Source organism: Diospyros lotus, chromosome 2 (assembly GCF_014633365.1).
Source record: "Diospyros lotus cultivar Yz01 chromosome 2, ASM1463336v1, whole genome shotgun sequence".
In the NCBI taxonomy this organism is placed as follows: domain Eukaryota; kingdom Viridiplantae; phylum Streptophyta; class Magnoliopsida; order Ericales; family Ebenaceae; genus Diospyros; species Diospyros lotus.
Genome location: NC_068339.1, coordinates 13572666 through 13589305, shown reverse-complemented (window position 1 = coordinate 13589305; position 16640 = coordinate 13572666). Strand labels below are relative to the sequence as shown.

Below are 16640 nucleotides of genomic sequence, written 5' to 3'. Positions count from 1 at the left end.
TTCAAAGCAATATAAGTTCATTGTTTTGAGTTCATTGTTTCCTTTTATCTTTTTTTTTTTTTTTTAGATACTTGTTCCATTTCATCACTCTGCTTATAGGAGCATCGATTTTCTTTTTGGATGAGCAAATCGTCTTAATCATGTCTCATGTATGCTATTTTTCATGGCCACACATCCATCTTAACATCCATCTTCATTCTTGTCATATTTTGCAGAAGTTGGTGCTTTACTACCCTAACATTCGATCGCACATGACAAAGCTAGTCTTATAACTGTATTATAATTTTTTTTTAGCTTGAATGAAATTTTACTATTATACTAAACGCTGGATACCCTTTTCCATTTAACCATCCTGCTTTTAACTCTATGGGTACATCCTTATTAAATTTCCTCTTCTTTTTGGATGCTTGATAGATATATGAACTGAACTTTGCTTGGCCTTTTGATCTCATAATTTTGTGCGATGAATATTTTCTTGTGAGTTGGGTTTTCATTTATGGCTTCATTTATACATGAGTTGGGTGTTTTCTCTTTCGCGCAGTTACCTCAGTTTTCTTTTTCTGCAAATGTTCTTTGTTAGCAGAGCAGTTCCTATAAAATGCCATTCTTTTGTAGGTTTGATTTATTACTTTTATTAATAATATTGTTTCATTTTCTGATTTGAATTTGTTACTGTTGAAGGTGGAAAATGTGTTGAAGACATACAAGGCAAAATTTGTGGTTGACATTAGTGAACTTGGGGAGGAGGATCCCCTCATGCAGAATGTAAGACCTCAATCAAAATTTCCATTACGTGTTCAATATTTGTAATTTCAAACTCATATGAACTTGGGTGCTTTAGTGGATTGAAATTAAGTAGTGGCGGAGTTTTGCAATTTACAACTAGGAAATTGCAACAGTTACATGATTTTTGAACTAAAATAATTGAAGTTGGTTTTATTTTATTCCTTTTATTGATAGATGTTCCTTCACAGATTTTTATGAAATATTTCAAACATAAGTGCTGGAAAACATGGTTGTCTATTGAGCTTTTACAACCTTTTGAGCACTTACTATTTTTTCAATTAAAAGTGATATATGATTGGGAAAATGTCCTGGCCATTTTGATCAGTGGGCTTCCACTTGTTTTAGAGAAGTCATGTGGTGACAGGGAAACACTTTTTCCTTTGGGCTCGTCTTTAAACATGTAGACCCTCCATTCTTGAAAGGAAGATATTTGCTTAGTAAATAGAGAATGAGATTTTGTAAAACTGCAGGGAGGTTGGCCACTTGTCCTCATCCCTTTTTTCTTGTAAAAGTGTGTTTTGTCATCAATGCTATTTGCAGGACCTGTGGTAATATGTCTTATTTTAAGGCCATGATTTGCAGTTTTGCACTATAGAAAGGGCCTCGTGTGTGTGTATTCTCTTTGTTTGATTCATTTATTATATTTGTTTTCAGTACTGTTACTGTCATTATTTTGTTTCAGAGCACTGAATTATTTATTGCAACTTATTTATTAGCTACAATCTGACAAAGATTCCCTTACAGGCTACACGCTATCTTCAATCATTGAAAGTTCCCTGGTACGCCATCCTTCCTGATATAGTTATTGATTTTAGTCAATTAAGTCAAATATGTCCTTTTTGTTTTCTAAATTCTACCCGGACTTTGGCTTTGTTTGTGGAGAATTAGCATATTTTCCATAGTGTCTGTTCATTATCTAGTTCCAAACTTGCAGGTACACAACTAATGCTTTGAAAAGACGAGGAGCAGATTACTTCCTGAAGAAGGTCAAAATAGCTGAAGAGAAAACATTAGATCTCATTGCCCTGGATACTGGGTCACTAAAGGTGTGTAGTTTTTTCTTAATCTTGTGCAAGTTAATATTTCGTTACTGCAGTGCAGACTTTTGATCAGGATAAGGAAAAATATCATGCTTTTCCTTGTATTTTCATTATTCCATTCTTCTAGTTGGAAGCAATCCAGATGTTCTTCAATCTTGTGGTAATTTTCTCAATTTGGAGTGTATTAAAACTTTGGTTATTCCATAATTTAGGATCCTTCAAGTGGCACAGGAAGAGATCAGTTACACTGGCTGACCAGAATACTTGAGACAAGCAATGGTAACTGGTAAAGCCAAGGTGCTTCATGCTTACTGTTTGTAGTTTATCTCCCAAGCAAAATTTGCTATATGGCCACTTGATACAAAGTGACAAAAATTAGGTAGAGAATGAAAAACTTGTGTCATTTTATTCGATTAAAGAGTATATATACATAATTTGGAGAGGGTCATGGAATGGGAAATCTGTTTCCCTAAGAATAGGAAATGGACTTCCCCACTTGCTTCCCCTAAAATAGAAACTAATCACCAAACTTTGACTCCCTAAAATAGGGGGATAAGAAGATATATCAACTATAACTAAACCACTATATTAGGAACATAAATATCCAAAATCTGGAGCACTAAGTCCAAAAATCTTTGGAACTGTCTCTTTTGACATTCCCCCCCAAACTGGATAATGGATGTCTTCCATTCCAAGCTTGCTAGTTATCCTCTGAGATGCAGTACTAGGCAGTCCCTTTGTGAGTAAATCTGCAAGTTGCTATTCAATAGGTACAAACAGAGTACAAATCAAACCACTGCCCAGTTTTTCCTTTATAAAATGTCTGTCAACTTCTGCATGCTTAGTTCGGTCATGCTACACTAGATTGTGTGCAATATTAATGACTGGTTTGTTATCACGGTAAAGCCTCATTGGATCTTTCCATTTAATTTTCAATTCTTCCAAAATTATTGTTAACCATAACAACTCACAAATTCCAAGAGCCATTGATCTAAATTCAGTCTCTGCACTAGATCTTGTCACAATATTTTGCTTCTTACTCCTCCAAGTTACAAGATTTTCTTCTAGATATATACAGTACCCAGATGTAGATCTTTTATCAATCATTGACCCAGTATGGTCTACATCGATATAAGATTCCTTTACTCGGTGTGCCCTTTAAGTATTGTAGAATTATGTGTACTGGTACTGCTCTAAGGTGTACTTATTTAGGATTGTGCATAAATTGGCTTACAACACTAACAATATATGCTATGTTTGGCATGGTATGTGACAAATAAATAAGCCTTCTAACCAACCTTTGGTAGGAACTTTTATTTGCTGTCATGTCTTTTGGAGCATCACCAAGTCGATGATTAAGTTCTATAGGTGTGTTAGTAGCCCTGCACCCTAGTTTGCCTGTATTTGTTAATAGATCTAGAATGTATTTTTGTTGAGATATAAAAATACCTTGTTGAGAATGTGCAACCTCAATACCCAAAAAGTACTTCAGTTTACCTAGTTCTTTAGTCTCAAATTCCTTTACCAAACACTTCTTCAGATTTTCCATTCTCTCTTACTATGATGTCATCCATGTAGACTAACAATACATTTATTTTTCCTAAAACCAAGTGTTTTATAAACAGGGTGTGGTCTCCTTGGCCTTGTTTGTATCCCATACGCAACATTGCTCTGGAAAACCTTCCAAACCACGCTCTAGGAGATTGTTTTAGGCCGTATAATGCTTTTCTTTAATCTACACACTATATCTCCATTTGAACTTGGACTAAGTTTAGGTGGCACCTCCATATAAATTTCCTCTTCAAGATCACCATGCAAGAAGGCATTTTTGAAGTCAAACTGCTGTAATTTCCAATCAAGGTTAACAACCAATGATAGTAAAACCCTTATAATTTTCATTTTTGTAACTGGAGTAAATGTCTCAAGGTAATCTATACCATATGTTTGGGTATAACTCTTGGCCACTAATCTTGCTTTATATCTTTCTAATGACCCATCTGAATTATACTTCAATGTGAATACCCATCTACACCCCATTGGTTTCCTTCCTTTAGGCAATCTCACCAAATCCCAAGTTTTGTTTTTCTCAAGATCCCCCGTTTCTACTTTCATAGCATTTATCCAATTCTCATCACCTAATGCCTCGGATACAGTTTTAGGTATGGGAATTGCATTTATATTGGTAAGCAAGGCTTGGTTGTTATTGGATAGGTTTTTGTAGGACAAGAATAAGGGTAGAGGATGTGTAGTACATGCTCTAGTTCATTTCTAATAGCAATGGGAATATCATAGTCACTTGAGTTAGGAATTTTAGATATATTTTCATTCTTAGGAAAGGAAGAAATAGTTACCTCAATCATTTCAAGTTCAGATCTAGGATCAGGACCAGGGAAAAAATTCAGTGGTTGAACTGACATAGATTGAGTGACTGCTTTTCTCCTTGGGTAGACCTGTAGGAGTCAGGTAAAGGCTTGAGGTTTTCATCATTTCTTCATCCTTTGGACTGGTTAATTCAGGTTGAGATGCTGAGATTGAACTGTTTGTCCTAGGTTGAGGATTAGGATTTAAGGAGATTGGAAAATCAAGGAACAAAACATCCTTCTTGTCTCGGTCCTTATCGTCAAAGAATGATGTCTCCCCTTGAAGATAAGGATGATTAAAGTATGGGTTTTTTTTCAATAAATGTGAACAGATTCGGTCCTTAGAGTAGGGAACCCAAATTCAAGTCGAGTTTTTATCAAAGAACTCGCTTACTTTGATTCAATAGATAGGAAACCTACTTTTACAAGTTTCTATGTTATCTAATCCTAGAATTTAGGAGCTAATATACAATAGAAAAAATAAGATAAGAAAAGTTCTATCTTCTCCTACTTTCTTTCCTAGATTTTAGGAACTTATCTAGCTGCTTCTTTATCTTCTTTCTTTGATCTGCTGGAGGCTTATCTGCTGCATCAACTTCTTATCTTCTTCCCGTGTCTTCTTCATAAGCTAGGACTCTCTCCAACACCCCCCCCCTCAAACTAAGGAATAGATATCTCTCATTCCTAGCTTGTGGATGAGACTTTCAAAACCTGGTCTAGCCATGGATTTAGTTAATATATCTACCTCTTGGTTTGCTGTGGGAACATAGGTAAGTTTTATACCTCCATCTTCTATTTCTCTTTGGATGAAGTGTTGATCAATCCTGACATGTTTCATTCTATCATGCTGTACGGGGTTGTTAACAATGCTTATAGTTGACTTGCTATCACTGTAGAGTCGTGTTGGTTTAGTTAGTGGCATTTGTAAATCTTCCATCAATCTTGCCACCCAAATTAATTCGCAAACTCCTTGGGCAATCGCCCTAAATTCTGCTTCAGCACTGCTTCTTGCTACAACGGACTGTTTTTTACTTCTCCACGTGACTAAGTTACCCCATAGCTTTGTATAGAAACCTGATGTAGACAGACTATCAACCACTGACCCTGCCCAATCTGCATCAGAGAATCCTTCTGCCCCTCTTTCATTAGTCTTTCTAAACAACAGTCCCTTACCTGGTGTGCCCTTTAGATATCCTAGAATGTGATATACGGCTTTCAAATGTTGTTGAGTTAGGGCATGCATAAATTGATTTATGATGCTCACTGAATAGGCTATATCTGGACGTGTTAAAGACAGATAAATCAATCTTTCAACTAACATTTGATACTTCCCTTTGTCTATTGGCAGATCATCATCCTTCTTCATATACTTCCAATTCCTCTCAAGTGGAGTTTGTTTTGGTTTGCATGCAGGCATTCCTGTATCTTTTAGAAGATTAAGAGTATATTTTCGTTGAGATATTAAAATACCTTCTTTACTTCTTGCTACTTTCATTCCCAAAAAATACTTCATATTTCCCAAGTCTTTTACCACAAACTCTTCTTTCAATCTTTGTTTTAGAGCTGCAATTTCATTGGCATCATCCCCTGTAACAATTATATCATCCACATACATAATCAATATGCACCTTTTTCCATTTGAGTGTTTAATAAATAGAGTATGGTCAGCCTCACCTTGCTTGTAACCTAATTTTGTTAAGGTTGAGCTAAACCTTTTAAACCATGCTCTAGGGGATTGTTTCAAACCGTAGAGAGATTTGTGTAGTTTGCATACCTTCCCAATTCTTTCTTCGTTTTCAAATCCAAGTGGAATCTTCATATATACCTCTTCTTCCAGCTCTCCATTTAGAAACGCATTCTCGATGTCAAACTGAGATAGCTCCCATTCTAAATTAACAACAATGGATAGAAGTACTCTAATGGAATTTAACTTTGCAACCGGAGCAAACGTCTCTTCATAATCTATTCCATAGGTTTGAGAGTACCCTTGGGCTACCAACCTGGCTTTATAACGATCTATACTCCCATCTGATTTATATTTAACAGTAAATACCCATTTGCAGCCTACAACCTTTTTATTCTTCGGTCTGTCCACTAGTTCCCATGTGTTGTTGCTGTCCAAAGCCTTCATTTCTTCCATCACAACATTTTTCCAGTTTGTATCACCCAAAGCTTCATGTATATTGCTGGGAATGGAAGCTTCATCCATAGCTACAGTGAATGCCCTGAACTGTGGGGATAATTTAGAGTAATTTAGATAATTCGATATGGGATATTTTACATGGGATCTTACTCCTTTTCTGACTGCAATAGGTAGATCCAAATCACCTTTAGCTGCTGCATCGTTTCCCTCATTTTCTGGACCGATCTCAAGTCCAACAACTGGCTGATTTGAGGAGCAGGATTTTTTGGCTTTCTTGAGTACACTTTAAGTTGTTTTTCTAGACTCAATTCCTCCCTTAGGTCAGTCTCCCCTAGTTCATCTGGAATGTGATCAAATTTTGGGCTTGTAGCAGCTGATGGTTGGATATTGCTGGGTTCAATCGTTGCAGGCTGTGAACAAACAGCTGCAGGATCATCACCGGTAGTAGTGGGAGATATAGGCATTGTGATAGGCATTAAATTGTGGGATCCCAATGACTTTCTTCCACTTGAGATGCAGTACTGGTGTGATAAAAGACTATTTCATCAAATATTATATACAAAAAACAAAGAATTTTTGTGATGAAGGACAATAACATTTATATCCTTTTTGGGTAAGAGAGTAATCGATGAAAATACACTTGAATGACTTTGGTTCTAGTTTGTGATGATTTGGGCTGGTTTGATAGACATAAACCACACATCCAAACACCTTTGGGGTAAGAGTATTGAGAATCCGAATATAAGGAAAGGTAGTCACTAAGTTGTTCAATGGTGTTTGGTATTTTAGAACTTTGGTTGGGAGCCTATTTATCAAGTAAGCGGCTGTTAGAATTGCCTCCCCCCAATACCTATTAGGAGTGGAACTTGTGAACATCAAGGATCTAGCCACTTCAAGTAAATGACGGTTTTTTCTCTCAGCTACCCTATTTTGTTGGGGAGTGTAGGGACATGTGCTTTGATGAAATATTTCATTTGTAGTGAGATATTGGGTAAATGAGTAAGAGAAATATTCTCGGCCATTATTAGTCCTAAGGATGCAAATAGAGGACTGAAACACGTTTAGAACAAGCTTATGACAATTTTGAAAGATCGCACATATCTCAGATTTTTCTTTCATTAGATACACCCAACATACCCTTGTGTGATCATCAATGAACGTCACAAACCATCTAATACCATTCAAGTTTGAAACCCTAGCTGGACCCCATATATCACTATGGATCAAATGAAATGGCTTGGAAGGATTATATGGTTTTTGAGAATAGGAATTGTGAGTTTGTTTGGCAAGAATGCAATGGTCACACTTGAGCGCCAAATTAGCTTTATTGATGAATAAATCAGGAAACAAATGTTTCAAATACTGAAAACTAGGATGACCAAGACGTTTATGCCATAACAAAATTTTTGAATTCAAACTAATCGAAAAAGAAAAACTACGAGTCAATTGACTAAGGAAAGCCTTGTTGTCCAATACCCAATAGAGCTCATCCTTCTCCTTAGCACTGCCAATCATCTTTCCCTTGGATCGATCCTGAAAAACACAATGTGAGGAAGAGAATGTCATGGTGCAATTCAGATCATTAGTGAGTTTACTCACAGACAACAAGCTACACTTTAAATTTGGCACATATAAGACAGATTCAAGTACAAAACCAGCCACACACACTTTTCCTTTTCCCTTAATTGAAGATATTGTTTCATCTGCCATTAACACAGTTAGATCCCTATTTTCCAACTGAAAATTTTCAAACATAGCCATGGATCCGGTCATATGATCGGATGCTCCTGTATCCACAACCCAACTGCTGTTGCTTATCCTTCTAGTAGTTAAGGAAAAAACTAAGTTAACTCTTTGGGTCAAGGATGGTGTTGGAGTAGTTGTTGCTGGTCCATCTAATTCCTTTGGAATATGTGTACCATTAAGTAATTTTTGCAAGAAATCTACCTAATCTGCTGTTAGATTCAATCCTATACCTCTTTCATTGTTAGGAGCACTTGCAGTTGCAGGCATACTTGTAGCTGTATAGGCTGGTCTCTCCTTCTCCTTCTCCTTCTTGTTTCTTGGTTGCCAATTCGGTGGCTTTCCATAAAGTTTCCAGCAGTTGCTTTTTGTGTGGTAGGGCTTATTACAGTGTTCACACTACTGTTTAACCCTCAGATTTTCTTCTTTTCTTGTTACAGCAAGGGCAGATCCACTGTTGGGTTCTGCTGAAACAAGCATGACTCTTCTTCTGCTCTCCTCACGTCTAACTTCCGTGAATGCTTCTCTAAGTGTTGGCAGTGGCTTGATGCCTAAGAGGCGTCCCCGAACCTCATCCAAGTCTGAATTGAGGCCTTGAAGAAAGTCGAAAACTCGCTCTTTTTCCTGCATCTTGTTATATTTCTAGCTATCACATGAGCATTCCCACTTTGGATCATAGTACGAGTCCATCTCTTGCCATAGCTCTACTAAATTGTTGTAGTATTTAGTAACAGAGAGTCCACTTTGTTTTGTAGTTCGAATGGCTGCTCTAATCTCGAAACATTGAGCAATATTCTCAAGATCGGAATATAGCTCATGGACTGCATCCCATACTTCTTTTGCAATCTTGTAAAACAGATAGGTTCGGCTTATCTTTGCTTCCATCGAGTTGATTAGCCATGCCATTAGAATAGAGTTCTCTACTTCTCATCGCTGGTAATCCCCGGACTCTTCTTGAGGTGTTGGAATGGTTCCATTGAGGTAGCCGAATTTTCCTTTGCCTTTAATCACCAAAGTCACGGACTGAGACCATTCCCGGAAATTCCTGCCATTTAGCTTGTGCTATGTGATTTGCAGAGTTTGGCTATCCATGGAGAAGGTGTTGGTTGGAACAACGGTGGGCTGCATGCTCGATTGTTGGGACGCTGATCCGAGAGAAGATTCCTCAGTCGCAGGAATGACTGCTGGACTAGGGCTAGCCATCTTGATCAAGATACTCAGCTATGAAAATCGAGCTCTGATTCCATGAACAGATTTGGTCCCTAGAGTAGGGAACCCGAATTCAAGTCGAGTTTTTATCAAAGAACTTGATTACTTTGATTCAATAGATAGGAAACCTACTTATACAAGTTTCTATGTTATCTAATCCTAGAATTTAGGAACTAATATACAACAGAAAAAATAAGATGAGAAAACTTCTATCTTCTCCTACTTTCTTTCCTAGATTTTAGGAACTTATCTAGCTGCTTCTTTATCTTCTTTCTTTGATCTGCTGGTGGCTTATCTGCTGCAAGCCTTGTTTTATACCTTTCCAGACTTCATCTGATTTATATTTTAGAGTGAATACCCACTTGCTGCCAACTGCCTTCTTTTCCCCCGGAAGATCCATAATTTCCCATGTACCATTTTTCTCCAAGGCTGCCATTTCTTCCATAATTGTCATCTTCCAGTTTTCATCCTGCAATGCTTGATAAACGTTTCTAGAGATAGTTACACTGTTTAAACTGATAGTAAATGCCTTAAAGGAGGGAGACAGTTTTGAGTACCCGATGCAATCATTAATAGGATGCTTGGTGCACATCCTTCTACCTTTTCTTAACGCAATTGGGACACTTAGGTCATCAGCAAGCTGTTATTGTATATTGATATCAGTATCAACTGTCTTGTTTGGACTTTTCTCCAGATTGGACAGATTGGTTGGCTGAAGAGTAGCAACTTTAGGTCTTCTGGAATAAACCTTTAGAGGTTTAGTTAGGTCTTGATCACCCTGCTAGATTTCAGTCTCCTCTTTCTCCTCCTCTTGATGAGTTTCAGTAGAGTGAAGACTAGTAAGGGATTGAGAGGCACGAAGATGATTGTACTCCAATTGTGGACTGGATTTTCATGTTGAGTAGTATTTTGGAAGAATGGTTGATTCTCAAGAAAGGTGACATCCCAAGAAATAATGAACTTGCGGGTTGTTCGATTATAGCACTTATAGTCTTGTTGGGTAGGAGAGTATCCAACAAACACACATTTAAGTGCTTTTGGGTTAAGCTTGGATGGATTTAACTGGTTTTGATATACAAAGGAGGTACAACCGAAGACCTTAGGAGCAAGAGTGTTTAAGGCCCTGGAATAGTGAGGGAAAGCTTCAAGGAAGACATTTAAGGGAGTTTTATAATTTAAGGTCTTTGAAGGAAGACGATTGATGAGATAGGATGCTGTAAGAACAGCCTCTCCCCAATAAGAATGGGGAACTGATTTAGTGAACATAAGAGCCCTAGCTGTCTCAAGTAAGTGCCGATTCTTCTTCTCGGCTACCTCATTTTGTTGAGGGTTGTATGTGCAAGAGCTTTGGTGAATAATACCATGCTCATTTAGATAATGGGTAAAGTCATTTGAGAAGTATTCTCGACCATTGTCACTTCTTAAAATATGAATGGAAGTTTGAAAAATATTCTTAACCATGAGATGAAACCGTTTAAAAACCATATAGGTTTCAGATTTATTTTTCATGAGGAAGACCCAGCAAACTCGTGTGTGATCATCAATGAAAGTGATGAACCACCGAGTGTTTGTTATATTTGAAAGTTTGGTTGGTCCCCAAATGTCACTGTGGACTAAATGAAATGGTTGAGACGGTTTGTAGGAATGTTTCGGATGAGTGCTCTTAGTTTGTTTTGCAAGAATGCAATGTTCACAATAAAAATCCTGAATTTTATTGATAGAAATTGAAGGGTACAAGACTCTAAGATACTCGAAGCTAGAGTGACCTAATCTTTGATGCCATAACATTAAATCAGAATCTAAAACTGCAGCTAAAGAAGATTGAACAAATGACCTACACTCCTTTTGGTAATCAAGATTGACTATTTGATATAGACCTCCCTTTTCTTCAGCTTTGCCAATCGTTCTCCTCGAAGATTTGTCGTGAAAAACACAATGGGAAGAAGAGAATATCACTGAACAGTCCTTATCCTGAGTAATTTTGCTTACTGACAGCAAGTCACATCTCAAATTAGGCACATAAAGAACTGACTCTAATCTTAGCCCTGCTACATAAGCTGTGCCCCTTCCTTGGACTAAAGTATTAGTTCCATCAGCCATAAATATAGTAATATTCTGATCACAAGATTTAAAATTGGATAGAATTTCAATATCACCTGTCATGTGATCTGATGCACCAGTATCTATAATCCAAACACCCGTGGTCAGCCTTTTGGAGAACATGGAATGACTGATCTTAGTTTGTTTAGCTAAGGATACCACCTGATTGCTATTGATGTCCATACTTTCGGTTGTCTTCTACATCTTGGTTTAATTCAGCAACTGCTGGAGGGCTTCTAGTTGATCTAAGGTTAAAGAGATTGGTGCTGGTGCTTATTTCCCCTTTTCAGATTCCACCATATAGGTGAACTGCACTCATTTTTGCTGGTTTCTCGATTTCCAATTGGATGGTTTCCCATGCAGCTTCCAGTAGGTGTCCCTAGTATGACAGGGCTTGTTACAATGGTCACACCATTGCCTATCTTGCTGTATCTCTCCCTTAGCCGTAATAGATGACCGGCTACGGGATATGTTTAAAGCAAAACTCTATAGCATTCCTTCGTTTGTTGAACCACTAGGTAGCATCACTTTCTTCCTACTCTCCTCCCTTCTTACTTCGACAAATACTTCTCTCATAGAGGGAAAGGGCTTAGTTCCAAGCAATCGTCCTCTTACCTCATCCAAATATGAATTTAGACCATGCAAAAGTCAAATATCCTTTCTTTCTTCACCATCTTGTTATACTTCCTTCCATCAACCGAGCATTCCCATGTGATCTCATGAAAGAGATCAACCTCTTGCCATAATTCAGTCAAGGTATTATAATACTCAGTTATCGTGTTGTTACCTTGCTTTGTTGATCGAATGGTGGATTGAACTTGGAAGCTTTGAGTGGTATTTTCAAGATCTGAATAGATCTCTCGAACCGCATTCCAAATCTCGCTTGCTGTTTTGTAGAAGAGGTAAGTTCTTCCTACCTTTGGCTCCATTGAGTTCACTAGCCATGCCATGACAATGGCATTCTCAGCTTCTCATACTCCATATGCTGTTGAATCTTGGCTAGGCTTTACGATTTCTCCGGTTAGATAGCCTACCTTCCCTTTTCCTTTAATCACAAGCATAACTGATTGAGACCACTCTCGGAAGTTGGTTCCATTCAGCTTGCGTAAAGTAATTTGGAGGGAAGATCCATCAAAGGCTGCGAAAGAATGTGACGAGATTGCAGGGATTGGACTGCTCTTTGTTGGAAGAGGAATAGAAGTCCCCATACTGGCTGTTTGATCATCAGCCATGGCGCAAGTTTAAAGAGTTCTTTTACAATTAGAACTCTAAATAATTGGTGGCCACAAAAACTTGAAATAGGTCTCTGATATCATGAAGAAATCCGATAGAATAATGAAAACTATTGTACCACTTCTCCATTAGCAGCTAAGATTAAATATACAAAGACTCCTAGTTTGTTACAAACTTATCTCCTAATCTTTAGCTACTAGATAAACTCCTAAATTCTAGCACAAGATTACAAGATAAAATAATTCTAACTAATCTTCAAATAATACACAAGATATATAAGATCAACTTGAGGATAACTCGAGAGAGTTATCCTCCTCTTATTCCTCTCATCTCATTCCACGGATCATCTTCTCAATCCTTTAGGATTGGTTGTTGCATCTTTATCTTTCAACATTAACTATAACTAAACCACTATATTAGGAACATAAATATCCAAAATCTGAAACACTATGTCCAAAAATCTTCTGAACCATCTCTCTTGATACAAAGAACTAGAAGAAGTTTGAAGGCATATATATTGAGTCCATGCTAATCTATGTATTGCACTGAATGTTCATATTTTGGAAATTCAGTCCCTCTTTGGTATTTGACAAATGCAGCAATATATAGTCAAACGTTGGGCCTTCCATGTCATTTATGCAGTGTTGACAACTAATCTTGATTTGAATTTTGCTCCTTGAGGAATGCCATCGATAGAAATGACTAGTGCGCTCGAATTCATGTAGCTAACTCTACGTAGTGAGATTAAGGCTTGATATGCTGTTGCTGTTCCCTTCCTCCAGGACCTCTTCCTCTTAACCTATTTACAGGTGAGTCATCCTATCACTAATCACCTTCATTTTCCTCTATGTTAATCCAGGCATGTTGTTGCTGGATTCCACCCAATGGTGGCTTGTGACAAGAGCATTGATCAAATGGTGGAAACAAAACAAGATATTGCGTCCCTACACCATATATTTCTGAAATATGGAGTGGTAAGTAGACTCGTGCAAATTTCTGTATATTTCCAGCATATTGAAATCAAATGATCACGAACACTGGAACTTGTGAGCTAAAAAATCATCTCAAGTAATGTCAGTTTTGTTGTGAACCCATCACAAACTAAAGGTGAAATTCTCAGAACTGAAACAACTTATCAAGATATTGTAATTTCTATAGAGATTATGGCCTGTGCTTGTGACATGAAATTCTAACCGTGCATCACAGAATGCGTACTTGAGTGCACAGGGTTGTGCCAACCATGAGCATAAAGGGGATATAGAGCAAATCATCAAAGGGCCATATTTTACCATTGTAAACAAAAAAGATGTTTCTCGTATGTATGTGCTTGTATCCTTCATCTTGTATGGGTGTTAATATGTATGATATATACTTTTGGATGTGTACTATAACTTGTCTGCTCTTTCGGGTTTGTTTACAGAGGAACAGATAATGGTTTGCTTCTTCACAGGGTGAGCTCGCTAGAGATTGTGGGTATCAAATTCTTTGACATTTTACTAACAACTAATTCTTCGAGTAGGTCTTGCATGATAAATAGAAATAACTAATGGGTTAGAATTCATGTAGTGGACCCCACATAGTGGCATAAAGGCTTAATATATTGTCATTTTTTATGTTTCAGTTACACACAAGTGTATTCACTACCATCTTTCTGTGATAGGCGACCTACTCTGTATCACTGAATGGGGAAGTTGTGCACAGAATCACACTCCAACAACTGGGTAAGGCAGTCATGTAAGATGTGAGGGATCAATTGCTGCCTATTTTTTGGAGCTGTCGTGTGATTTCCTTGTCATTCTTTTATGCATCATGTATTGCACTTCTCTATACCCTGTCTCATTCATTCAAAGTAACCAGTTTGAGAAAAGCCTTTCCTCATTCTCGAATTTAGTGTTGCCATTAGCTTGTAATTATGTGTGGTAGGTTCTGGGTTGTGATATTTCGTGGAATGGGGGAATTAAGTTTGATTGGTTTTTATCTCTGATCATGTTACGCTTTATAATTGTACTTGGGTGGTTCTTTAACTTGCGATTTTAGATTCTTCTCCCTCTGATAATGACACTGTTAATTAACATGGTGGATTTCACTCACTAGTGGGAAACTCAGGCAAGATGCTATTAAAACTGCTTATGTTTAATTTCTGATATCACGTTCAGAATTAACTGTTTTAAGGGTGACGACTGGTTAGTGAGTACAGTGGAAGATGGCAGGTATTGTAATTGCGGACAAAATTGGATTTCTCGTTTTTTGTTTTAAAAATAATTGTTCAGTTTTGATTGAATAAACAGGCTAAATCAAAATTTATGTTATTTTACTAAAATATCCCTATAGGGCGAGCTTTAGAGGAATAAATAGTTTCCTTCGGTTTTATCGCTTTGGTATTCAAAGTCAATTTTTGTTTTAATGTTTAATCTATGAAAATTTATATTATTTGGATTATTCTTCTATTAATTTTAGTTATTAGAAAATTTATTAACTTTTTAAGTCTATTTTAGCTAAGAATACTATACTAATGATATTTAAAAACAAACAGTAGGAAACGATGATATCCGCGACGCCAATTCAAATATTAATTATGTTGTTACGAATATATGTATCACGGTCCAGCAACCAAAGCTAAACTAGTGTAACCAACTTAAAATGGCAAAGGTCGGGCGGCTATAAATAAGGAGCTCGCAACCAAAACTAGGGCTAGAGTATATTGCTCAGGAAAATGAGGCTCAAGTAGAGAGACGGGAGGTTTCCGAGGGTGGTTGCCCCTCTCTGCAACACGATGATCGGAGATTGTCGGAGCCGGTGATTTCTCCTCCGTAAATTCAACCGCCCTCTCTCGCTGTCTGTCTGTCTGTCTGTCTCTCTCTCTCTCTCTCTCTCTCTCTCTATATATATATATATATTTCTGAAATCGCTTAGCCGAACACCCTCTAAAAATACGACGTTGGCTGTGACGATAGCTATCTGAGCTCGTGGTTTCAGGCATGTAGGATCCGAGCCGAGCCGTCTCTTGGCGGGGCAACAGGACGGCGCGTGAGGGATTCGTCTCCCACGCGCAACCGTTGCAGCCGGGCGGAGTCGTAGCGGTCTCTGCCTGATCTCAATACAGATCTGAGCCCCGCCATTCTTTCAATAAAATTAGTAATTTCTTCTTATATGTTTCCTGACCTCATAGAATTATTACCCGACTTTCACTTGGTTATACTGGAGATGAATAGCATTACTCTTTCTGTAATCTTTTTAGTAAGGTTGAGATCGATGCGGGGGGCGCAAAATACCTTTTCCTCAGTCAGAGAGATAGGAAGTTTCCGAGGGTGGTCATCCCAGAGGCTGTGAAGATAGCTCTCTGAGCTCATAGTTTCAGGCGGGGAGGATCCGATCCGAGCTGTCTCTGGCGGGGCAACAGGACGGCGTGTGAGGAATTCGTCTCTCACGCGCAACCGTTGCAGCCGGGGGGATTCTTCGCGTTCTCTGCCTGATCATGGTTCAGATCTGATCCCCCACCATTTTCCATTTCTTATCAGAAAATAAAATTAATATTTTCTTTTTATATTTGCAAAATTCAAATTATTGAACGCATTATGGTTTTCTTTTGAAATAAATTAATGGTTTTATTGTTATATCAATCGAAGGCCTTTTTTTTCTTCTGCAAAACCTCTTGACGCAACGAAACTGAGGAAGGCAGTTGTGAAACATAGCTTCTTGGATTGGGACTTTGAACAAAAAATAATTCGATTTTGGTCAAAATAGCATTGTTTATATTAATATATTTGTACTTTTATTGCTTTCACATTTGAATCTGTGATTTTCTGATCTTCTTTTTGTTTGAGTTGAATTTGTGATTTTCTGTCGTGTTCGTTCGGTTCACTGTTCGAATTTGATACTTTCACAGCGAGGTTCTAACACAAACAGAAGAAGGGAAAAATAAAAAGTAAAAGTAAAATGGAGTAAAATTATTGAATATTATATCTAACTTTTAATTTTAATGAAAATAGAACTTGATCACACAGAAAAATAAAATTAAAGTTGAAA

The 16640-nt window shown here is 37.5% G+C and overlaps 1 protein-coding gene across 2 annotated transcripts; it reads left to right on the top strand.

Annotated features, from left to right (window-relative positions):
- Positions 1-681: 681 nt before the first annotated feature.
- On the top strand, positions 682-16373 carry LOC127793766 (uncharacterized; the record flags this gene model as incomplete). 2 transcript variants are annotated; one of them, XM_052324473.1, is given in 8 exon segments in its annotated part: positions 682-765; positions 1531-1565; positions 1721-1832; positions 2039-2112; positions 13474-13588; positions 13821-13933; positions 14035-14087; positions 14236-16373. In XM_052324473.1, coding segments are annotated over 8 exon segments (690 nt in total), but the record flags the coding sequence as incomplete, so codon positions are not given.
- Positions 16374-16640: the final 267 nt, after the last annotated feature.